This window comes from Pantherophis guttatus, chromosome 7 (genome assembly GCF_059756535.1).
Source record: "Pantherophis guttatus breed Tessera chromosome 7, ASM5975653v1, whole genome shotgun sequence".
Classification (NCBI taxonomy): Eukaryota; Metazoa; Chordata; class Lepidosauria; order Squamata; family Colubridae; genus Pantherophis; species Pantherophis guttatus.
Window position 1 is genome coordinate 90,552,321 of NC_142069.1, and position 24,869 is coordinate 90,577,189.

The 24,869-nt window shown below is 41.7% G+C and overlaps 3 protein-coding genes across 7 annotated transcripts in view; 2 read left to right on the forward strand and 1 right to left on the reverse strand.

The window, feature by feature from the left end:
* The window catches only part of LOC117675793 (phospholipase A and acyltransferase 2-like), a 32,729-nt gene extending 16,974 nt beyond the window's left edge, over positions 1 to 15,755 (forward strand). For both annotated transcript variants that reach the window (XM_034434788.3, XM_087873453.1), the window contains 4 exons: positions 5,661 to 5,787; positions 7,485 to 7,629; positions 11,038 to 11,270; positions 14,514 to 15,755. In XM_034434788.3, coding sequence (XP_034290679.1) covers positions 5,764 to 5,787; positions 7,485 to 7,629; positions 11,038 to 11,270; positions 14,514 to 14,630 — 519 coding nt within the window. In that variant the 5' untranslated portion in view covers positions 5,661 to 5,763 and the 3' untranslated portion in view covers positions 14,631 to 15,755. The remainder of the gene's footprint in view (positions 1 to 5,660; positions 5,788 to 7,484; positions 7,630 to 11,037; positions 11,271 to 14,513) is intronic.
* A 779-nt stretch (positions 15,756 to 16,534) lies between these two features.
* MED21 (mediator complex subunit 21) lies at positions 16,535 to 22,153 on the reverse strand. Its single transcript, XM_034434783.3, has 4 exons — positions 21,354 to 22,153; positions 20,669 to 20,783; positions 18,720 to 18,820; positions 16,535 to 17,426 (listed from the first exon to the last, which is right to left on the reverse strand). The coding sequence occupies exons 1-4, from the start codon at positions 21,393 to 21,395 to the stop codon at positions 17,253 to 17,255; spliced, it is 432 nt and encodes a 143-aa protein (XP_034290674.1). The 5' UTR covers positions 21,396 to 22,153; the 3' UTR covers positions 16,535 to 17,252.
* A 1,455-nt stretch (positions 22,154 to 23,608) lies between these two features.
* TM7SF3 (transmembrane 7 superfamily member 3) overlaps positions 23,609 to 24,869 on the forward strand; it is a 31,696-nt gene continuing 30,435 nt past the window's right edge. For 2 of the 4 annotated variants that reach the window (XM_060694907.2, XM_087873455.1), the window contains exon 1: positions 23,744 to 24,213. In XM_060694907.2, the coding sequence (XP_060550890.2) occupies positions 24,141 to 24,213 (73 nt within the window). In that variant the 5' untranslated portion in view covers positions 23,744 to 24,140. Of the gene's footprint in view, positions 24,214 to 24,869 lie in introns of all 4 variants that reach the window. The other 2 variants (XM_060694905.2, XM_060694906.2) reach the window with 2 other exon arrangements.

Here is a 24,869-nt window from a genome sequence, read left to right on the forward strand (position 1 = left end):
GACCCATTCTGGGTTGGTGACTGGGACCAGAGGTTTGGTTTTCTGGGAGTTTTGGATTCATGCTGGAGCCCATGCTCAGGGAACTTCTCTGTAGCAGAATGTGTGTTTTGGGTTATTCTGTGTGTCTCGTTCCAATGAACGAGGACATACGTTCAATTTTGCATGATTGTCAGTAGAGGAGGGACAAAAACAGCCAAGGAAACCAGGGATCCATCATGTTCTCAACGCAATGGAAGATTTAGGGTGATCCATCATGTTCTTAACTCAATGGGAAAAGGTGCTGGACACAGTAGATCTATCATGTTCTCAACTCAATGGGAAAAGGTGCTGGACACAGTAGATCTATCATGTTCTCAACTCAATGGGAAAAGGTGTTGGACACAGTAGTTCCATCATGTTCTCAACTCAATAGAAGATTTAGGATGCTCCATCATGTTCAAAAGGTGTTGGACACAGAGGATCCATCATTTCTCAACTCAATTGAAAAATGTGTTGGGCACATTAGATCCATCATGTTCTCAACTCAATGGAAGATTTAGGGTGATCCATCATGTTCTCAACTCAATGGGAGAAGGCGTTGGACACAGTAGTTCTATCATGTTCTCAACTCAATAGAAGATTTAGGATGATCCATCATGTTCTCAACTCAATGGAAGATTTAGGGTGATCCATCATGTTCTCAACTCAATGGGAGAAGGTGTTGGACACAGTAGTTCAACTTAATGGGAAAAGGTGCTGGACACAGTAGATCCATCATTTCTCAACTCAATGGAAAAAGGTGTTGAGCTTAGTAGATCTATCATGTTCTCAACTCAACGGAAGATTTAGGATGACCCATCGTGTTCTCAACTCAATGGGAAAATGTGTTGGGCACAGTAGATCCACAGTTTTGAGAGAGGTAGCTTTCCCTAGGCAAGTTAGGTGCCCCTTGATGCCCCTTGGTTGAGACGTTCTCCTCTTCAATCAAACATTGAAGTTTAAAGCGTCAAGCGACTTGAGTGGAAAATTGAGAACAACTACGAAGCTCTTAGGAAAGTATATAGGAGACGTTTACTCTGAGATGTTACTGCTGGTGAGAAATACAAGGAAGTTGGGAAGGCGAGCTCAAGTAATGAAAAGATTGAATGCACCTCCTTTTTTGACTCTTGCTCAAACGTACAATTTCCCCTCCACCGTCTTTAGGTTGGACAAATAATGCAACTTTTACTTTTTGTGGCTTTCATGTCATCATACGTTGTATGGTCAACAGGGAGTGTCTCTGATCTTAATACCGGATAGTATACATTGAACTCGGTGGAGTTATTTGTTCGGGATAAATATTTGGATATGTTTGTCTTCTATGCTTTAAGAAAAACGAGAAGCTAGAAATCATAATTCAAAAATGACAAGGGGGAAAAAAAAACCCCACGGAGCTCGTAGAAGGCAAGGCCAAGGAGATAAGGATACGAATTGTTCATATAAGATTTGGAATTGAATGACCACCTCATTCTTGTACGTTATACCGGTAAGTCCTCGACTTACAACAGCTTATGTAGTGCCCTTTTGAAATTATACCAGTGCAGAAAAAAGTGAGTTATGACCGTTTTTCATGCTTAACGACCGTTGCTGCGTCCCCATGGCCACGTGATCAAAATTGAGATGCTTGGCAACTGACTCGTAGTTATGACAGTTGCAGCATCCCGGGCCCTTTTATGACCTTCTGACAAGCAATGGGGGAAGCTGAATTCATTTAACAACCGTGTGACTCACCTAACAACGGCAGTGAGCTCTCGCCTCACAATCAGGAGGCTGTGAGTTCGATCCTAGGTGGAGGCAGATATTTCTCCCTCTGGGCACAATGAGAATATATCAGCTGAACAAAACTCCGCATTGGCGACAGGAAGGGCGTCTGGCCATTCAAACACTCCGCTCCATTCAGTTGCCCAGACTCCACCCCGCAAGGAATTATGGGGTCGTTAAAAGAAGAAGATGATGATGATTTGTGTCATGGAAGATAAAATAAGAAACAGAAACTAAAGCAGAAAAGAGATAATCCACTTTAACAGAATAACAGAACAGAACTTTCCACTCAGTGGTGGGTTTCAAAATTTTTTACTACCGGTTCTGTGGGAGTGGCTTGGTGGGCATGGCAGGGGAAGGATACTGCAAAATCCCCATTTCCTCCCGATCAGCTGGGACTCGGGAGGTAGAGAATAGATGGGGGCAGGGCCAGTCAGAATTTTTACTACCGGTTCTCCGAACTACTCAAAATTTCCACAACCGGTTCTCCAGAACTGGTCAGAACCTGCTGAAACCCACCTCTGATTCCACTCCATCATATTCTATTCTATTCTATTCTATTCTATTCTATTCTATTCTATTCTATTCTATTCTATTCTATTCTTTTCTATGCTATTCTATGCTATTCTATTCTACTCTACTCTATTCTATTCTCTTTTCTTTTCTATGCTATTCTACTCTATTCTCTCTTCTCTTCTCTTTTATTTTATTCTATTCTATTCTATTCTACTCTACTCTAGATTCTATTCTATTCTATTCTATTCTATTCTATTCTATTCTATTCTACTCTCTTTTCTTTTCTATTCTATTCTACTCTACTCTATTCTATTCTCTTTTCTTTTCTATGCTATTCTACTCTCTTCTCTCTTCTCTTCTCTTTTATTTTATTCTATTCTACTCTACTCTACTCTACTTTCTATTCTATTCTATTCTACTCTTTCTTTTCTATGCTATTCTACTCTCTTCTCTCTTCTCTTCTCTTCTCTTTTATTCTATTCTACTCTACATTCTATTCTATTCTATTCTATTCTACTCTACTCTACTCTACTCTCTACACTACTCTCCTCCGATGTAGCTAGATTTTTCTGAAAGAAGCAAAATTCTTTCTTCTCTGGTTCCACGATGAAGCGTAAAGTGTAATTCATCCACCCTCTAGAGGCCCATTTGAGAATAAGAATTTCTTTCAAGGAAAAACCCTGCAAGAAAGCAAGCCGGCCATTTGATTTTACGATGTTGGATGTTGCCATCTTTCGAGAGGCTCGTGCAATGGCTCATTCTACTTCTGCTACACCAACGGTCTGGATTTTAGGTCTGACAGGGCTTTCTTCAGTGGTGGGATTCGAATAATTTCACAACCGGTTCTCTGCCCTACTGACCGGCTGGGTGGGCGTGGCCATGGTGGGCGTGGCCAGGGGTGTGTGACAGACAGCACTCGGCCTCCTGAACCCCCCTGGGAGCAAAAACGGGCCATGGGGGGGCGCATCCCCCCGCACCCCGTTTTGGGCCTAGTAGGCCTCCCTGCACTTACCTGGGAGCCAAAACGGGGCACGGGGGGACTCCTGGAAGGGGTGAGAAGGGGTGGGGCCAGCCAGAAATTTAACTACCGGTTCACCGAAACTGGCTGAATCCCACCACTGACTTTCTTATTAAAAGTCATCAACTCATAAACATAACTCATAAACATAAACTTATTAGAAGTCATAAACATAAACAAGCTCCCAAGTCATAAACTTGGAGCTGCCGTCTAAGTTGGGTCATCAAGAAAACATTGTGGTCGGCCATTTCTGTCCCATACCAAAAATAATTACAGGTAGTCCTCGAATTACAACACTAAATGTAACACTAAATTACATTTAGTGGACCATTCGAAGTTACAACGGCACCGAAGAACGTGATGTATTATGACCATTTTTCGCAGTTACGACCTCTGCAGCGTCCCCGTAACCATGCGATCAAAATTCAGAGGCTTGGCGGCTGGTTCATACTTACGACCGTTGCTGTGTCCCAAGGTCACGTGATCCCCTTTTGCGACTGCCTGACAAGCAAAGTCCAGGGGGGAAGCCAGATGCACTTAACAACCGTGTTACCAAGTTGTCAGCTGCAGTGATTCACTTAAACGTAGCGAGAAAAGTCGTAAAATGGGGCAAAACTCACTTAACAAATTTCTCACTTAGCAGCATAAATTGTGGTCATAAGTTGAGGACTACCTACTGTATACACCTGTGGATGTGTATGAAGGACACAGCCGCCTGTTTCGTTGTCCATCGGACCAGCTATCGTAAGTACCCACCATCATATTGTGGCCAAATTTCCTGACTTACATTTTAAAAGCCAACTTTCCTAAACGGGTGTCCCAAGGCTGTTGGAAACCATAGAAAAAAGAAAAATAAATACCGTATTTTCCCGAGTATAAGACGCTCTGGACTATAAGACGCACGTACCTTTTTTGGAGAGGAAAACAAGAAAAAAAAATCTGCCTCTGTCTCTGCCTCCCTACAGTAATTTGCCTCCTTGCAGCAAACAGCAAACAGCCTGTTTCAGTTTCATTTTCAGCACAGCCTGATTAGCACAAGAAAAAAAAAATCAGCCTCTGCCTCCCAGCAATTCGCCTCCTTGCAGCAAATAGCGGATGCTGAAAATGGGGCGCGCAAAGGCGGCAATAGGCAATGTCAATCCCTGCAACCTGAAACAGCTGATGGTCGGGAGGCTGATCCAAACGACAATCAGCTGCTTGTGCTAATCAGGTTGTGCTGAAGCTGAAACTTGAAACGGGCTGTTTGCTGCAAGGAGGCAAATTGCTGGGAGGCAGAGGCCAAAGGGTGGGGGCCAGCAGGTGGGAGGGGCTATATTCGGTGTATAAAACGTACCCAAATTTTCACCCTCTTTTGTTATACTCTGAAAAATATGGTAAATAAAACAACAGAAAAAAAACCCTGGAAAAACAGACCCAAAACTGAGCCAGGCATTCTGTAAAGATGGTTACAAGGAGCCCAATAATCTTCACAGGTGTTTCCAGCGTCCAGGTAAACAAGGTGTGTCATGCTGACCTGTGGCCTGAAAAATGGAGAGTGGGGGTATTTCAGGCTTTGCCAGATTTTGAAATTGAGGACAGAGGCTAGCCGGAAATGGAAAGAGGCCAACGATAACCCAGGAAAGCAATTGTAAAACAGGTTCTGCAACCAGGACCAGAAGCGGAGAAGTTAGACGTCAAGTAGAAGTCGACATTTGACCCAACACAAGAGCTGGACTTCCCACCTGAAAAAACAGATCCAAAATTGAACCCGATGTTCTGTAAAGGCGGTTACAAGGAGTCAAATATTCACCGAACAACTGTCTCGCTTAGTAATTTGGAGCTCAGTTGTGGCCATAAGTCAAGGACTACCTACTTAGAATGGAACTAGCAGAGTGTTTTACTGGCCGGATGCCCTTCCCGTCACCAATGCGGAGTTTTGTTCAGCGGATATATTCTCATTGTGCCTAGAGAGAGAAATATCTGCCTCTACCTAGGATCGAACTCACAGTCTCCTGATTGTGAATTGAGAGCTTCTAGGCCACCACACCACTCTTGTGGTCCAACAGATAATAATCTGGTGATAATGACCATGTGTCTTGTAAGAAGGAATGAGGAGCTTGAGGGAGGGTCAAAATACCAGCCGAGATACCAGGCGCGATACCGAATTGAACCCCAAGGCAGCTTGGGTGTGTGTGACCTAACCGAAGGATTTACAAAGGCAATGAATTCTGGTTTTTATGATCCGCAATATTTATAATTTTCCCGAGAGCTCTTGGAGGCTCCGGTGCAGGGACCTTTGAGCTACGCAATTGCTGTTATAAATGCCGTTGTAAAGAGTTTGCTTTTTCTTTTCTTTGTGTGTAACAAGAGAGAATATAGGAAATTCCTGGCAGAAACCTAGAAGCCCAGTATATTGTGAAAAAGAAGACAAATATATATATATATATATATATATATATATATATCCAGAGATGGAATTCCTTTGGAACTTGGTGGTGAGTGAGATCTTCATACGAGAGAGATGTTTTTTTATTATTATTATTATTTTTATTTATTTTTATGTGCCGCCCTTCTCCGGAGTCTCAGGGCGGCTTACAATGCGTTAAGCAATAGCCTTCATACTTTTGTATATTTTATACAAAGTCAGCTTATTGCCCCCACAAACCGGGTCCTCATTTTACCCACCTTAGAAAGGATGGAAGGCTGAGTCGACCTTGAGCCTGGTGAGAATTGAACTCGCAGTAATTGCAGGCAGCTGGAATGTTAAATGCTGCCTTAGTAGGAGGCATTAGCCTCCTACGCCACTCAGGCTCAAGATGTTAATTTTTCTGAGATCCCTTTACTGTGTTCCAGAGTTTTTTTTTTAATAAAAGAATTGATCTAATTTAATTCACTTTCCAAAAGAAGGAAAGGTAAATTCTGCTAAGGGTCAAACTCAGCGTCTGGTGATTTTGGGAGACATATCTGTTTAGTTTTTTGGCAGCACTTCTGGGAGAGGTTTGTAATTAGCTTTTACCTTTTTTTGATGTTTCATTCTAGTTTATAGCTTTTCCTGGTGGTCTCCCATCCATGTGCTACTATAATCAAGCTACTATAATTCATGCTAAACTCAAGCCAACCAACCATATTATGGCTTTATAACCTTAATTCTAATTTATTTTAATTCGTTTTGACCGACCCCCTCCGCTTTTCAAAGTGCAATTTGTAACTCAGTGTCCTGTGAACTGCACTAATTGAGGCTTATTTAAGGTTAAAATGAATCAGGGCTTATACCTAAACCCCAGCCAATAGGATTTGCAAACCGGGTCACAGATTATGCTCCCACATCAATATGTGATGGGAAATGGTGGTTTACAGCATTATGTCTCAACCGGAGCACTCTTAAGTTGGGTAGACTTCAACTCCCAGAATGTCTCAGCCAGCTGGGGGATTCTGGGAGTTGAAATCCACCCATCTTATTTATTTGTTTGTTTGTTTGTTTGTTTTATTTTTTTTATTTTAAATTTGATTTATATGCCGCCCTTCTCCAGAGACTCAGGGCGGCTTACAGTGCGTTAAGCAATAGCCTTCATACTTTTGTATATTTATACCAAGTCAGCTTATTGCCCTCACAAACTGGGTCCTCATTTCACCTACCTTAGAAAGGATGGAAGGCTGAGTCAACCTTGAGCCTTGGCGAGATTCGAACCTGCAGTAATTGCAGACAGCTGGTGTTAAATTACAGTGCTTCTGTCTGTTGAGCTAAACCAGGCTCATTTATTTATTTATTTATTTATTTATTTATTTATTTATTTATTTATTTATTTATTTATTTATTTGTTTGTCACATTTCTGTGCCGCCCAACTCCCAAGGGACTCTTAAAGGGGCTGAGGTTGAGAAACAACGGTTTAGGGATTAAATCCACGATATCTCTGCCTACACAAACTTAAATCGAGACCAAAATTATTGTTGAATTTGAACTACAAACGAATCTTACAGGTGAATTTAGAATCAGGTTGTTTTACCTGCTATTGAAACGTTTACTGATATTTTATTGGAATCCATTTCGATGCTTTGATGATCAGATCATTAGAATCGGGATAACTTTCCCTGCCATTGAAACATAGATCGATAGTTGATTGGAATCCATTTTGTTGTCTTTCCTTTCTTGGATTAATCGGGGTTATTTCTTTCCCTGAATTTCTTACACAGACCGGGGTCAAAAAAGATGTAGAACATGTCTTTCAGAACGGAGACCTCCCAAAACTTGGCGATATGATCCAATTCCAGATGCTTGGATTTCAGCATTGGGGTATCTACGTAGGCGAGGAGGAAATTGTACATCTCGCCTGGCCGCGTAAGAGAAAAATATTTTATGATCTATTTCCTACAGATCATTGGTGGGCTGTTGCCGGTTCGGGCGAACCGGTAGTTACGACCTGCGGGTGGGCCTCAATTGTGGATATGCGAACCACGGGCCCCACCCACCTGCCCAGGCACAATCCCGTCCTATATCGCTGGGGGTTTTGCACATTGCATCAGGGGTGGGTTTTGAAATTTTTTTACTACAGGTTCTGTGGGCATGGCTTTGTGGGCGTGGCGAAGCTTTGTGGGCGTGACTTTGTGGGCGTGGCAGGGGAAGGATACTGCAAAATCTCCATTCCCACCCCAATCCAGGGGAAGGTTACTGTCAACTTGCAAAGCTTTCAAGTTGCCATGAGCAGGAGGGAGGGAGAACTGAAGTGAATTCCATACATTCTTCCTGACCGCAATCAGAAGGAGGGTGTTAGGTTTCACAGCCAGCCAAAGTGGTTAATTGGAGAATGTGATTTATGACATGGCCAGAGAGGAGGGGAGAGACAGGGTCATAGGGGAACATAAATCTATGTAGGATCAGTCCTAACTGCATCCGAGTATTGCCGGAATGTTGCTCCTAATAAATGACTATGTTTCCTTTGAAGTTTGGATCATGGCTCATGAATTAATTAGGACATCTTTCGGAAACTTGACAGTTACTGCAAAATCCCCATTTCCTCCCGATCAGCTGGGACTTGGGAGGCAGAGAATAGATGGGGGTGGGGCCAGTCGGAATTTTTACTACCAGTTCTCCGAACTACTCAAAATTTCCGTTACCGGTTCTCCAGAACTGGTCAGAACCTGCTGATACCCACCTCTGCATTGCATGTATGTGTGGACAGCGTGCGCAAGTGAATTGCCGTGTTTTGTGACGCCACACGCATGCACGGATGGTGCGTGTGTGAACGAAGTGAGCGTGCATGTACGAGCGCTCACATTTCCGGTGCTGGGCGAATCGGTTGTTACAGTATGTGACGCCTACGGATACACGTCCTACTTTCCCCCCTGGGAACTCAAGGTGGGCAACGTAAACAGAAGGATAAAATCAAGAGCACATGAAGTGTTAATACCACTTTACAATGCCTTGGTGAGGCCACACTTGGAATCCTGCATCCAGTTTTGGTCACCACGATGTAAGAAAGATGTGGAGACTCTAGAAAGAGTGCAGAGAAGAGCAAGAAAGAGGATTAGGGGACTCAAGGATAAAACATATGAAGAACGGTTGCAGGAACTGGGTATGTGTAGTTTAATGAAAAGGAGGACCAGGGGAGACATGATAGCAATCTTCCAATAGCTCAAGGGCTGCCCCAAAGAAGAGGGAGTCAAGCTATTCTCCAAAGCAGCTGAGGGCAGGACAAGAAGCAATGGGTGGAAACTAATCAAGGAGAAAAGCAACTTAGAACTAAGGAGAAATTTCTTGACAGTCAGAACAATTAATCAATGGAACAACTTGCCTCCAGAAGTTGTGGATGCTCCAACACTGGAAGTTTTTAAGATGTTGGATGGACATTTGTCTGAAGTGGTGTAGGGTTTCCTGCCTAAACAGGGGGTTGGACTAGAAGACCTCCAAGGCCCCTTCCCACTCTGTTGTTCTTATTCTAACATGGAAAACTTTAAGATAGATTCACCTGAGAAACCACCTCTAAGGTAGGTTCACCTGACAAAAAAAAGTGACCAGCCCAAATTACTTTCCTGAGTTTCGAGGTCCGTCACTATCTCCCAGGGCTTAATCACTGCGACATCTCCATTTTGTCGATTGTAAAAAAAGTCCATACTTTAAAAGAGGATGGAGGAGCTCCCTCCAAACATTGGAAAGAAATATGAAACCTCCTGAAATGTTCAGGGATGGTGAAATCTCTCGCGGTCGGAACAATGCAGCGTTCTTCGACTGGATCTCATGAGATCTCATAGAAGAACAGGGCGATGTTGGGTGATATTGGATGATCCGGTGCATTTGGGACCAATTTTTTTTTTTACTTAAAAAAATAATATGGCACGCCATCGAATTTTCAGTGTAACAAGGCAAAGAGCATTCTTTTTCAGTACAGGTAGTCCTCGGCTTGTGACCACAACGGAGCCCAAAATTTCTGTCGTTAAACGGGTCATTTGTTCAGTGAGTTTTGGTCCATTTTACGACCTTTTTTTAACCTTGTTAAAAAGTGAAATTGGGCTTCCCCATTGACTTTGTCAGGAGGTCACAAAAGGTGACCCCGGGACACTGCAACGGTCATAAGTGTGAACCAATTGCCAAGTCTCTGAATTTTTGATCATGTGACTACGGGGATGCTGCAAAGGTCATAACTTTGAAAAACAGTCATAAGTCACTTTTTTTCAGTGCCGTTGTAACTTTGAATGGTCACTAAATGAACGGTTGTAAGTCGAGGAGTACCTGTACTGGCCATATATGACCTTTGACCAAAGTTTACTTGAGCAGACTTACATACTCTTGCTCAGAAAAAGATAAATTACAATTACAGTACCTCTGTGTAGGAAACTAAAGTTAGTTTGGAATTAGTCCTCAACTTACAACCACAACCGAGTCCAAAATTTCTGTCACTAAGTGAGACAGTTGCTACGTCAGTTCCTCTCCCCCCCTTTCTTGCCCTGGTTGTTAAGTGAATCACCATCGTTGTTAAGCTAGCAACACGGTTGTTAAATGAATCGGGCTTCCTCATGGATTTTGCTTGTCAGAAGATCGCAAATGGGGATCACGTAACCCGGGGACCTTGCAACCATCGTAAATGTGAGTTAGTGGCCAAGCGTCTGGATTTGGATCGCGTGGCCAGGGGGATACTCATGTCGTAAGTGTGATAAGACTGGTCGCAAGACACTTTTTTTCAGCACCATTGCAACTTCAAATGGTCACTAAACAAAGTGTTGTAAATCAAGGACTTCCTGTACACTTGGGTCTCTGATATAGGGATGGGAATAAAAAATTTACAACAGTATTCATTACATTGATATTGATTCTCTAATCTTACAAAAATAATAATGAGCATAACACATCTATTCATTTCTCCCTCTTAACCTATCTTCTAATAAGAATATATTGAATATAATAATCTTAATAGTCATATTAGTAAAAATCATCATATTGTTTGCTTCTCTATCTTAACATGTTTTCTACATTTCACTGATCTCCATTTATTTCCAACTTCTGTTTTTATTTTCCTAACCATTCATAAAATAACTTCCATGTCCTAAAATATTCATTTTATTCTTTTTCCTTTATAGCAAGTGTTAATCTGTTCATTTCTGCACATTCTAATATTTTCCTAATCACCTTCCCATCAGTCGGGATTCTCTCCGCTTTTCCAGTTTTGTGCAAATATGATTCTAGCTGTGGGTAACATGTGTGTAGGAACAGAATCATTTCTGAAGGCCATCATCTCAACTTCTCTTTTCCCAGCTGTTGGAGTGATTAAGTTTAAAGTCCGGAAGGATAAAATCAAGGATGTCCCGGGAGTTCTGAAAACCGCCGTGTGGAACAAATACGATCAGAAATATCCTCCCTTGGATCCCGCTTGTGTAGTGAAAAGAGCTCGGAGTATGGAGAACAAGGTCCTCAGATTCAACTTCGTCAATGCAAACTGCGAACACTTCGCCACCTTGATGAGATACGACAAGGCGTTGTCTGACCAGGTAAGATCCACATGTTCTCCGATCGTTTTTTCATAGTTTGGACTTCTTTCCACTGCCCCCAGAAAACACAAGAATCAACCAGTAGTTTTTTTTTTAATTTGATTTATATGCCGCCCTTCTCCGGAGACTCAGGGTGGCTTACAATGCGTTAAGCAATAGCCTTCATCCTTTTGTATATTTATACAAAGTCAGCTTATTGCCCCCACAATCTGGGTCCTCAATTTACCTACCTTAGAAAGGATGGAAGGCTGAGTCAACCTTGAGCCTGGTAAGATTCGAACTTGCAGTAATTGCAGGCAGCTGGTGTTAATCACAGTGCTATCAGTCTGCTGAGCCACCTCTTGGGGGCTTTGGTTTCTCATTTGGATTAACGTATTTTTTGGAGTATAAGAGGCACTGGAGTATAAGACGCAACTTAGTTTTTGGGGTGGAAAATAAGAAAAAAGCTGATTGGCAGGTGGATCGGCCTCCTGGAATACCCCCAATCAGCTGTTCCCAGAGGTGAATTTTAGCAACAGGTTCCTTGGTTGTGAGCTCTGTGCCTTGCTATTTTTTTCTGCCTCTGAAATTTCTTTTTTTCCTGCCTCTGAAAGCCTCCGAAACAGAGCTTCAGAAAAAAAGCCTTTGAAGCTCTGTTTGGAGGCTTCTTTTCTGAAGCTTCGTTTCTGATGCTTTTTTCAGCCTCTGAAACCTCTGTTTGAGAAGCTGGGCGGGGCTGCATTCGGAGTATAAGACCCACCCAGATTTTCACCCTCTTTTTTTGGGGAAAAAGGTGCATCTTATACGAAAAATACGGTATATTTATAATTTCCAACGGAATTCACGAATCCAGCTCGGTGGCATCGGATTTTGGCTGATTAAATAAAGAATTTTTTTTTTTTTACAAAACCCTAGGGAGCTTTTTCCTTGTTTTTTGTTTGGGAGAGGTTTTGCTTCTCATCCAAGAAGCTTCTTTGGCTTCGTCTGGATGGTGAGGAAACGGAAGGATTTATATTCCTTGCAGACAGCTGGTCATTTGCATCCTTTTAGAGGGTCGTTGAAGCATTTGGAGGTTTATCTGTGTCCTCAGGGTCACCTGAGTAGTGCAAATGTTTCCAATTCTGCAATTCTTTCCCCTCTCTGGAAATCCATTCCTACTCCCACACCGTTCAAAGGATCTTCATCCCAAATTGTATAGCTAAAAGTCTGTAGGGATTCTCCATCCTCCAGGTCCTTGTTGTCCCAAAGCTGCAAGGAATATAAATCCTTCCCTTCTCCGCTATCCTGTCAGAGCTGAAGAAGCTTCTTGGATGAGAAGCGAAACGTCTTCAAAAGGAAAAAAACAAGGAAGTCCAGTGGCTTCCTGGAAAAGCACTTTTGGGACAACCAGGACCTGGATGACGGAGAATCTCTACAGACTTTAAAACCCTAAGGAGATATTCTAATAAGTGGTTCGGATAGATCGCAAGGAAATCTAAGTCTTAGCATCCCAGGAAAAAAAAACAAAAAACCTCACATTGTCCATGTCCATGAAGTCTTCTGAAGTTGAGATGAACTCGAAGGCTTTTTGATGTGATCCATAACTGGATTTACAGCCATGTCCTGTTACGTTCTCCTTCTTGTCCCTCTGGATGTTTTGAGTGGCTTCTACCAATGTGTTCTCCAGATGTGCTGGTGCAACTCCCATCATCCTCAGCCTAAAGTAATTCCAGAGGACACCAAGTTGAGAGATGCTGACCTTCCGTTTCCTCCTTAAGAAATTTGTACTTTACCGGTGGCCAATTTATAGGAAATCACTTATCGTTCACGCGATAGCCTGGTTTATATGCCATGTGAAACCTACTTGCAGGAGTTGACCAAATCTTGTATTTATTATTATTACTTACTTACTTCATTCATTAAACATGAAACTCAGTCAACTGAACATTCAAAATGCATCACAAATACCATTGACTGGTGCTAATGGTTGATACAGGTATTATTATTATTTTTTAATATTAAACATGAAAATTCAATGTCTGTATAAACAGTGTGTTGTCTAATACAGTGGTTTTTAAGAAACAGTAATCATCGTCATCATCATCATAACATTAATGATAATCACATTTATTTTTATTTTTTATTTATTTTATTAAATTTCTATACCGCCCTTCTCCCGGAGGACTCAGGGCGGTGAACAGCCACAAGATAAAACACATAAATACAAAAATTTAAAATAAATTAAAAACGAATTAAATAATTTGGCTGAATTTAAAATACCCCATAATTTAAAACAAATTAAAATTTACATTTAAAAAGGGGAGAAGATTTAGGCCAGGCCAGCTTGATGAAATAAAAAAGTCTTAAGCCTTAAGCCTATTTGCTTAAAACATATTTGCTTATCCATTTTAATAAATCTTCAATGTAGTTAATCATTTCCTTATGCTTTTAAATTTCTAACTTCTGTTTCTGCTAGTTAGCCATTGATAAAACAAATCCCATGTTAAAAAGTATACAGTTTCTTCCTTCTCCTTAATTCCGAGTGTTAGTCTATCCATTTCCGCACATTCTAATATTTGTTTTAATAACATTTTCATCTGTAGGGATCTCTTCATTTTTCCTTTGTTGTGCAAACACAATTCTAGCTGCAGTCAACACATGTAAAAATTAAATATGTATTTCCTTTATTATGTTTTTCTGGTAGAATACCCAACAAAAATATTTCTGGTTTTAGATCTATGCTTTGCTATTTTTTCCCAACCACATGTGTATTTTTGTCAGAGTTGACAAAATCTTTTAACTGCAGTTTGTAATCAAGGTTTGGGAAAAGTTGGCTTAATGTAACCTTTGTCTTCTCTTTTCTGAAACTCCAGATAACAAAGGCTGGAAATGTCCTATCAACAGTGACAAATAGGAAGAGGGTTCAGCCACAACTATTCGGTTCACACATGACACCAAGGCAAAATTTTAAATTAAATCAGGGTTTTCTTTGAAATTCTGATGATCATTCAGGCAGAACCCAAGTGGGCCCTTGTTTCAAATCTTGCTCGATTTGACTTTTCCGGTGACTTTTTAAGCTCTCGAGTTAAAACAGCACCCAAAAAGTAAAAAGCTCTTATTAACCCTCTTTTTAAAAAGTGTAAATAGTCATTACAACCAAAATGGTTTTTAACTAGGACTGGGGGGGAGAGGGATTAAAAACGTTACCTCATTGAATGTTTAGAATTAAATGTTTTGACCGAACATGGCGGATGCCTGACAAATTTCTCTTTTTTTCTTTTAAAGGCAAAAAGATTTTACTTTACTGTAGATCAGGATTTCGTGCAGGAGATCAGAAGATACTTAGCTGAGGCCGACTGTGGATGGAAGTGTGGTGAACGCTTCCAGAGAATGATTCCTTGAGCCTCACTTCATGTGGATTAAATCTTGGTTTATGGGATAAAATGAAACCGGAGTTTTTCAAACCGAGTCACTCAAAAGTATATCTTGTATGCTTTGACAAAAATAAGGAGAGAATTGGGGAACTTAGATTTTGTTTAGGTTGGCGGTTCTCAAACTTGGCAACTTTTGACACACCTGAACTTAAAAATCCCAGTCTTAAAAAGTGCTTCCCCGCCCCCCCCCAAGAGCAACTGGACTTTCTGGGATTTTTTTGAAGACGTTTCACTTCTCCTCCAAGAAGCTTCTTCAGCTCTGTTGTGTGAGTTGCGCCTTTTTTTTATAAATTCCGTGACTTTTCCAATACTTCAGTGGGCAGGTAGACGGGATTTCCGCCCTTGGAAATTTGTGTTCCGTTCTCTCTTTCAAAACCTGCATTGTAAAATTAATCTGTTTTATTCTTTCATTTGAGAAGTCGGAGCTGTGCTTTCTGCAGGATGCTGAAGAAGCTTCTTGGACGAGAAGCGAAACGTTTTCAAAAAAACCCCCCCAAAAAGTCCAGTTGCCTCTTGGGGAAAAAAAAAAGCATTTTTGGAACAACCAGGACCTGGATGACTGAGAATCTCCAGAGACATTTTAAAATCCCAACATTTCCAAGCCAGCTCAATACATTGAACTACATGGCTTGGATTGGTATGACCTGCTAAAATATAGGTGTTAATCTTAAAAAGCTGAAAGGAATCAGATCTGCTTAGGACTTGGATAGGAGCCCACTAGTATTGCATAAGTAGCAGGCCAAAACAATTAGATACAAGGAGAGTATTTTTCCCCCAGGCCATTACTCTGCTAAACAACTAATTCCCACAACATTGCCAAACTACGTACTAATGCTATATTGCCATTATCCTTCTCATCTTTCCTATTACCTAATTCCTTAGCCTCTTTGTATTTTATTATTTATGTTGATGGCTTATTTAGTATCCTGTGGCGATCATCAAGCGTTGTATCTTATGATTTAGGATGATTGTATCTTACCGATTATGATCATGATTTATCGCTTGTTGCTTGTGTGTACACTGAGAGTTTATGCACTGGAGACAAATTCCTTGTGTGTCCAATCACACTTGGCCAATAAAGAATTCCTTTCTATTCTTTGTGTCATCGCCAAGAAAACAACCTGATTACTCTAAGAGAGATTTGAATTTCACTTCATGATTCGGTGTCGTGCGGACAGAGTTCAGGTAAATTACCCCAATGCAGAGTTAAATTCCATTTATTCTACCCTGTTTCCCCCCAAATAAAACATCCCCTAATAATAAGCCCAATCGGGCTTTTGAGCGCATGGCAATAAGGCCAAGCGTTTATTTCAGGGTTCAAAAAAAATATAAGACAGGGTCTTATTTTCGGGGAAACACGGTATCTATATTCATCTTGTATGAAGTCTCTTTTCCTTTATTTTCAGCCATAGAAAAAGACTTTCTTATGTAGCTGTGGTTAATGTAGCTTTCACTTGCTTAGCCTAATTTTTGTTGAATTCATAAAACACATTGACTCATACACTTAATGACCTACGTTGATAATAGAACATATTAGCAAACATGTAATTGGTTAACTTGTTCTTCAATAATCTATATGAATATGCTTTGAGAGATTAAATCAATAGTTTTAAAGGGCTGAGGGGTTTTTTTTCTGACTCTGTGCTGTTTTCATCGCGGTTTCTTTAAGCAACTGGTTAGTAAGCAGATCCTTAAGACAGATCAGTTCATCTGATGTTTAATACCCTTTCATTTGTTCCTTTTCATAAATCAAAGAAGTAGAAATAAGACATCTGGAAAAAGATTTGATTTCTATAAAGCAACTCCAAATTCAACTGAAATACCCTTTTGTTAGGCATTCCTCTGTATTAAATGGAACTTTAAAAAATGTGATTAGTCAATGCAACACCAAACCTTTATTCGCGTAAACCCAATACTACAAAAGACAGTGTTTCTAACAGTAGTTGGTTTCTTCCATATTTCAGCTTCCGTTGTCTTGAGTCAATGAATTTAACTAGTTATATGCTGTGTGGAAATTTCTCCAAAAAGTTTTCACTCATGGCCCAAAGCAGACCATACTGGCAATCACAATACATCATTACATTTCATTACATTACATCATCACAAAATCATTACATTTCTAAGTGAAACTGTATACAAATTTGACAGTGCTCCAACGTTTTCCGGAATGTTTTCTCTCCCTTCTACGGAACTTCCGGTACAGGTATCTTCAGTGAGAAACAAACCTCCAAACAAACATCTCCACCCCTTGCAAATTTACTGTAAGATATCGTATCATTGTTGGCACGAAGACGCAAGGAGATCTTTGCAGGAGGCCAAGGATTCCAGATCACTATAAAGCCAATCGAAGTATCAGGCTTGGATGTAACGGTTACATGGATCCAAAATGCCTAGAAATCTTTTCAGGCTGGCGTAGTACCACAGAAAAAGGCATGGCTTAAGTGTTGCATCCGGTAAGCAGAGTCGAGTCTCATAAATAGTTCTGGGGATGAAGGCACCGGAGTCGTTTTTCCATGCTCGTTTCTCTTCATTATGCACCAAAATCACATCTGTGGAGCCTGCGTCATAGCCGAGCTTTGCCGTAGGCCAATTATTCCGGGAGAGGTTGGCTACGGGTGCCACTCCGAGTCTTTAATTGGGACTGGGCGATGTCAGCTAAGGCACTCTGTATTTTTTCCAAGAGCAGATCTCCCCGATAGACTACTTCTTCGAGACGGGCGGCTGCCTCGTGGTTCTCTTCCTCCAAACGATACAAATTGGCAGCCTACGGGTTCAAAAGCGGACGGGACAAAAACTTTTGGGTGAAAACTTTTAAAACTGCACTGGGTGGTTTTTTTTCTTCAAAGGGGAAAAAAAAAAAAGGAAACAGTTATTCCTTCCTACTTTTCCTGCATGTAACCTTTGGATGATGTAATACTTTGTAACACCTCATGTTTACATAATTCAGAATGAGACAAAATGTTTGTTCTTCAGGTTTTTTTAAAGCTTCTGTAATTTTGTTTGAACACTTAGCATGTTTATATAATTCAGAAGGAGACAAAGTGTATTTAAGTACGTCCTGTAGGGTTTCTGAAGCTCTTGAATTAGTAACCGTTTTTGTTTTTAAACTCAACTCATCTAATTGATGTTTTCTTAATCATGGATCCTACCTGCTGATTAGCTTGGGAGTTCATTTGTTCTTTTTTGCTTAATGCTACAATCTTTTTTAGTTTTTTTAGTTTTATTAGTTTAACGTTCACAGAAAGGTGGAATAGAAGTATTTTCAGTTAAATGTTGCAATAAACTCACGAGTTTACTTTAGATTTAAAACAACAGAAGGTTAGCTAAATATCGGGATTGAGGCAATTTTACAAGATATTGCAATCCACCTTCAAAAACCAAAAACTGTTCTGCAGAGAGCTGAGATGCTGGCAAAATATTTACTTCCTGTTTATCTTTTCCTTAGCAGTAACGAGATAAATATTTTCACGATTCTAAATTTTGGAAGCAAGCATCTAAATTTAATATAACGTTGCAGCATAAATGTGTAGTTGAACGCCTCATCTAAATCCAGTGGCATTTAGTGCATATATATGATTGTCTGAAAAGTGGTACCTAGTGTGTACAATGATGACATTACCAAAAGTGAAATTTTACTGAAATTGATAACATTTTACACCATTTATGTTGTACGTTACATATTTGCTTTTGGCATTCAACTATCTAGTATATTAGCTAAGTAAAGTCATAATAGGCTGCACTGAAACTAATCAGCGTTGTAATTTTCTGAACAAAATATTGGCCCAGTCTTAAGTTTGTACAAATTTTTGTTCATCTTTAACACAATTTTTTATGTTCAATTTTTATCGTAGCATTTATTCTCTCTAGTTTTAAGAAGCCAATGTTACCCTTCATCTTAACTTCTAATCCTGATATAATTCAATTTTTCTTTCCCTCCCTAAAATTTGAACCCCTAAGCTTAAATTCACACGACATAGTACAATCCCCAATTATTTCCTTAAATTTTCTGACTGGGATGAATATAGTAGTACGCAGTGTAGGAATGGTAAATTCTCACCTGTAATGTAGCTGTGGACTCTTCACTTGGCAAGGAATCTATTAAAACATCGATATCTTTAGCTGTTCTTGCAATTAATGCAGCAAAGAGCTGGGCGTATTCTATAAAAGCAGTAAAAAAATGAGTAATAATTTGCATCGCATGTATCATTCTTGATGAATGAAAACTATGTTGTTCAGTCATATTTTAGAATAAATGTGCTTCTAATATTACACAGAAATGGTCAGTTTAGGAGGCATTTGCTGTATATTCCACCCCCCTAAAATATTTGGAGTGTAGAAGGAATTTCACATCTCTGAATCATTTACAGAAAAAAAATCATAAAGGTACAAACATCTTTATTATACGTTTATTATTATTATTTAAAGGTACGTGCTGCCTAACTCCCAACAACTCTGGACAATTGAGTTGTGTGCTTCAAAACACAATTTGGATGTGGTGAGTAGGGCCACATAGCACTTCTAAGCACGGCAAAATTTGGGGGAGAAAACTAACATGTGCTTGTAACACACTTGCCTACATTCTGTGTGCATATATCACACTCCAAAAACAGAGCAAGGCCAAGGCAATAACACTGGATTCCTACGGGCAGGTATATCATTTCTTCTCTCTGCCCCAAACAGTTAGAAATATACAGGCAGTCCTTGACTTACGACCACAATCGAGTCCCAAATTTTTGTTGCTAAATGAAACATGTGTTAAGTGAATTTTGCCCTGTTTTGTGACCCTTCGCGCCACAGTGGTTAAGTGAATCCCTATGGTTAAGTGAATGTAGTTTCACTGACTTTGTCAAAAGGTCGCAAAAGGGGATCACACAACCCCGGGGCACTGCCACCGTCATAAATATGAGTCAGTTGCCAAGCATCCGAATTTTGATCACGTGACCACGGGGATGCTGCAACGGTCGTAAGTGTGAAAAACGGTCACAAGTCACCTTTTTCCAGTGCCGTTGTTAACTTTGGTCACTAAATGAGCTGTTGTAAATCGGGGATTACCTGTACATTCCTCGATCGCTTTCCAGCAAAAACGAAAGAAGAGGCAATAAGGTAAGAGGAAGGGAAAGAAAGAATAAAAACGGAGGGGAAGTACTGTATTTTTCGGACTATAAGACGCACCTAAATTTACAGGAGGAAAACAAGAACGAAAAAAAAAAAGATTTTTGGCCTCTGCGTGTTGCGTTTTCGCCCTTCCCGGCCCCCAGAAACACTCTGCAGTGCTCTGCATGGCACGTTTTCGCCAAAAAATGGGCCATGCAGAGCACTGCAGAGTGCTTCTGGGGGCTGGAGAGGGCAAAAATGCAATGCATGGAGGCCAAAAACACCCGTATTCGGTCTATAAGATGCACCTAAATTTTCACCCACTTTGTTTTGGGGGGGGAAAGGTGTGTCTTATACCCCGAAAAATATGATTATTTATTTATTTATTTATTTATTTATTTATTTGTTCAATTTATATGCCGCCCTTCTCTGGAGACTCAGGGCGGCTTACAATGCGTTAAGCAATAGCCTTCATACTTTTGTGTATACCTGCTTAGTAGGGCTTTTGGGCCCCTCCCAAGCGGTGTTCTTTTTTATACAAAGTCATCTTATTGCCCCCACAATCCGGGTCCTCATTTTACCCACCTCGGAAGGATGGAAGGCTGAGTCAACCTTGAGCCTGGTGAGATTTGAACTCGCAGTAATTGCAGGCAGCTGGCAGCTAAGTGCTATTTAACAGCGCTTTAGTCTGCTGCACCACCAAGGCTCTTTGACAGGCAAAGAAGAAAAGGAATCTGAAGGGGGGAGAAATGCCTCTTTTTCAAACAGCAACTAAACATGATGAAAACCTTCGAAGGAAACCTCATTCACGGCATCTCCATCTCCACATTGTGGTTCAGCTGAGGTCACCACCCCCACGGACAGATAATCCTTGGGGTATAACGGAAGAGACAAAGAATACGTTCGACTTGCCTTCGGTGGGATTAGCAGGTTGGTCTTTGTTGATCGCGGTCTGTATGTTGCTGAAGGATGCAGGAGGCGCGCATTGCTGCAACACCCCGATGGCATTGCAGAACTGATCTGCAAGCTGTAAACAAATGTTAACGTATCAAATAAAGGAGAATATTTGCAGCTCAGGGTTGCACCTGGGAAGATTACATCAGCCAGCAAAGTTAGCTAAGACCCCTACCCTCTAGCTGACCTCCAAAGGCCCCTCCCAATTGTTATTCCTCATTCTGAACAGGGGTGGATTAGATAACCTTCAAAGGCCCCTTCCAACTGTTATTCTGTATTCTGAGCAGGAGGTTGGACTAGATGACCTCCAAAGGCCCCTTCCAACTCTTAGTCCTCATTCTGAGCAGGGGGTGGACTAGCTGACCTCCAAAGGCCCCTTCCAACTCTTGTTGTTCTGTGATGACGGAATAACCTCCAAATTCCATTCAGAAGCGGGAGAAAAGCAGAGGCCTATTTTGCTCCTTAACCTTCTCAGGGAATAAAAGGGCTGGAGGAGGGGAGCCTCTACCCAGAATCCCCCCAGCCCCCCTCCCCCCCCAAAAAAGCCAAAGGATTCTGGGACTTGTAGTCCACACACCCCAAAGGCCCAGCCCGAAGCAAGACCGGGGTTCGCCTTCAGGCCCCCAACGGGGCTCCCACTCACCGAATTCACCGCATCCTGCAGCTGCGTTAGACGGTCCGCCATTTTTCCCCCCCCCGAAAATTTCGGAGGGAGAGCGACCAGCCAATGGGAACGTTTTATATTGGATGCGGAAGCAGGTGGGGAACGCTGCTAGGCAACGCTTCATCGTTTCCGTTCTGGGGCGGCTCGTTTCCGGGATAAATATCGCCGTCATCGATGCCGCTCTTGCCCCATCTCTATGGTAGAGGGTGGTGCTCCACCGGCGGACGGGAGGAGGTATTGCTGTTCTCTATAAGAGTTTTAACTGTAGTTAGTACATTACTGTATATAAAGTAATCTTCATGCAAATTTATTTTTTTTTTAAAAAAAATCCCAATATGTGTTCCTGGGATTTACTCTTTTGAGGAAATATGGATGGAATTCTGCATTTTGTTCATTTATAATTGTAAGTAAGTAAAGAGCTTATTGAGCTAAATCTCCAGACCATTTTAATTATTTGTCATTTATATTTATAAAGGCTGCTCCAATCAGCAGATTGTCTGGGCAGTAGCACAATATTTTTATTTTGTTTAAAGAGAATTTATTATCAAACTTAATTTATTTCTAATCCCGGTAACCTGGATGACTGACAACTTTGAGCATAGATAATTCTTTTTAATTCTGATAGGAAAAACTGTTTCACCTGCTGAATTTTGGATGTAGAAAACTGGAAGTTCTGCAAAGATTCCTCTTGGGAGAAATAATTATCAATGGCAAGCTTTGCATAATTATTTGTTTGTAATCACCCTCTGGCGGTATGTGATTTATTTCGGAGAAAGCGCATTGACTCAGATTGGGAGATAAACCTTATTTAGCTCAGTGGAAAATATTTCCGGTTGAGTCAACAGACAGGCCTGGAAAAGGTGTTGTAACCACAAGCCATCATTTAGTACATATACTTGTAGATTATCTAAATGAAAGTTTATCGAGGAGTTGGGAATTCTGGGAAGTGAAATGCACACATCTTAAAAGTTGCAAGAGACAAACTTCAGCCTAATTCAGCCCCAACCTTTAAAACCTAAGGAGCTTCAGCTCACAGTTGCAAATAGAAATAAAGGATATTCTTGAAATTAGAATGAAAAGAGAGATATTTTCACAAATCTTTAGACCAACTCAAAATGTCAGATCAAGTTTTTGTTCTGTGTTTTTTTTTTTTAAATGGATGCTGAATTTCTGGGTGTGAAAAGTACAGAATCTTATCTTTTAGCTCCGAAACCAAATGGCTGCATTTATAAAAGGGCTTCTACCTGACTCGTTTTAAGGTTTTTCCTTCTTCCTCTTCTTCATGGCTGCAGATTACAAGCATTGGGTTCAAAAATATCGGCCTTGTGAACTAATCCAGAACCCCAAGATTAGATTTTGTGGTGGTGTAATTGGATCTTTTCAGTTAGAAGAACTTCTTCAAATTCAGCCTACAAGCCAACTACTACAGCTAATGTTGGTGGTCTTCTCCTCCTCCTGTTTATCTTCTCCTCCATTTCTTTTTTTGGTTTATCTTCTTTTACTCTTTCTCCTTCTCTTGTTTATCATCTCCTTCTCCTTCTTTTCTTTCTCCAGTTTATCTACTCCTTCTCTTTCTCTTCCTCCTGTTTATCTTCTTTCCCTATTTCTCTTCTCCTTCTCTTCTCTTTATCTTTTCCTCCTGTTTCTCCTTCTCCTGTTTAACGTCTTTTTTCTTTCTCCAGCTTACCTATTCCTTCTCTTTCTCCTCTTTATCTTCTCCTTCTTTCCTCTTTCTCTCCTCCTCTTCTCCTATTTATCTTTCTCCTGGTCCCATTTAACTTCTTTTCTTTATCCTATTCCTTCTCTTTCTTCTTCTCCAGTTTAATTTCGTTTCCTCTTCCTCTTCTCCTCCTCCTCTTCTCCTATTTATCTTCCTCCTTGTCCTGTTTAACTTCTTTTCTTTCTCCAGTTTACCCACTCCTTCCCTTTCTCCTTCTCCAGTTTAATTTCTCCTTTTTTCATCTTCTCCTTCTCCTCTTCCCCTATTTATCTTTCTCCTTGTCCTGTTTGACTTCTTTTCTTTCTCCATCTTACCTATTCCTTCTCTTTCTCCTGCTTATTTTCTCCTTCTCTCCTCTTTATCTTCTCTTTCTCCTCTTCCCCTCTTTAACTTTCTCCACGTTTAACTTTCCTTTCTCCAGCTTATCTATTCCTTCTCTTTCTTCTGCTGATCTTCTCCTTCTTCCCTCTTTATCTTCTCCTTCTCTTCTCCTCTTTCTCCTTGTCCCCTTTAACTTCTTTCCTTTCTCCAGCTTACCCACTCCTTCCCTTTCTCCTTCTCCAGTTTTCATTTCTCCTTTCCCCCCACTCTCCTCTCCATCTTCTCCTTCCCCTCTTCTCTTTGTCTTTCTCCTCCTCGGTTTCAATCTCTTCCTTCTTCCCACCGCGCAAGCAACGCTGGCAGACATTCAGCCTACCGGGGCTCCACGGAGGGAGACCCTCCATCCTCCCACGGCAAACCCCCAACCCCCCCAAAAAACCCCTTCTTCCTCCTCGAAATCCCCCCGGGGAACTGCAGAAACCACCCGGGGAGGGCGAGAGGAGGAACTGGCTGCGCCTCGTCCGTCCCCCGTGCGCAAAGCCCGGAAAAACAGCGGCAGCAGCCTCGGCCACGCGCGTGGGCGTCCCCAGCCGTGCTTGGCAAGGGTTGCGCGGCGTCTGGGCTGGGCTAGCGGACCAGTCCCGGGATCTCCACGCGCGGGGAGGGCTGCGGGTGGCCCTCCCTGCTTGGTTTCCGCGGAGAAGCGGCTGGGGCTTTTGGGCATCATGCTTCTGCCCGGTTGGATCCTGCTCTGGGCGCTGCTGGGCGCGGGAGAAGGGGCGGAGGAGCCCCCCGCAGGTGAGACCAGCCGGGCCTTACGCCCCCACCCCCCGGGAAAAAAGGGGGTCTCTTGGGGGGGCTGAGTGGGAAAGCCAGAGCCGGGTATGGCCCCTGCGTAAAAGCGCAGCGCTGTCTCCGGACCAAGCCCTGTGCTCGTTGCGCGCAGGGGCGCCTCGGCTTTTTGAGGGGGGGTCCCCCTCCCCACAAAATCCCTTGGGGAAGGGTCCCTTCCTAGAGGAAGGGGTTTGCCTTTGCAAAAAGCGGCTCGGGTTCTGATTTCACTTCCCCGAATTTGTGGGGTAAAGGTGGGGGGATCAAAAAGGGGGGATCTCCGGGGAACCCTTGGAACGCTCCCCTTCTCTCACCCACTCCCCCAAAAAAGGGAGGGCATGCAAAAGAAGCCAAGCTTTGCAACAAGGAGGTGTCGTTTTTCCGGTGCCAACAAAAAAATTCCTTGTTTTGTAGATTATGCAACAGGTCTCGAAGGGAGTACAAAGAGCCGGCTTGGGGGGGAAAAATAAATAAATAAACTGAAGTCGGTGCTTGGATAATAAGTAACGTTTATGTGTCTGATCTGGTGTGCTTTTTTTTTTTTTTTTTGGTACCAATAAAGGAGAATGTTTGTAGTTCAGGGTTGAAATGAAAGGTCCTTGGTGGCCTCTGAGCTTGGGGGT

What these genes read in the sequence shown, in the direction of transcription:
- MED21 (XM_034434783.3), bottom strand. Translation starts at nt 21,395, where the DNA reads ATGGCGGACCGTCTAACGCAGCTGCAGGATGCGGTGAATTCG. An exon ending in TGCAGGATGCGGTGAATTCG is followed by an intron (nt 20,784 to 21,353) that starts GTGAGTGGGAGC and finishes ATTTGTTTACAG; the next exon opens with CTTGCAGATCAGTTCTGCAA. An exon ending in AGTCCACAGCTACATTACAG is followed by an intron (nt 17,427 to 18,719) that starts GTGAGAATTTAC and finishes TTGAACCCGTAG; the next exon opens with GCTGCCAATTTGTATCGTTT.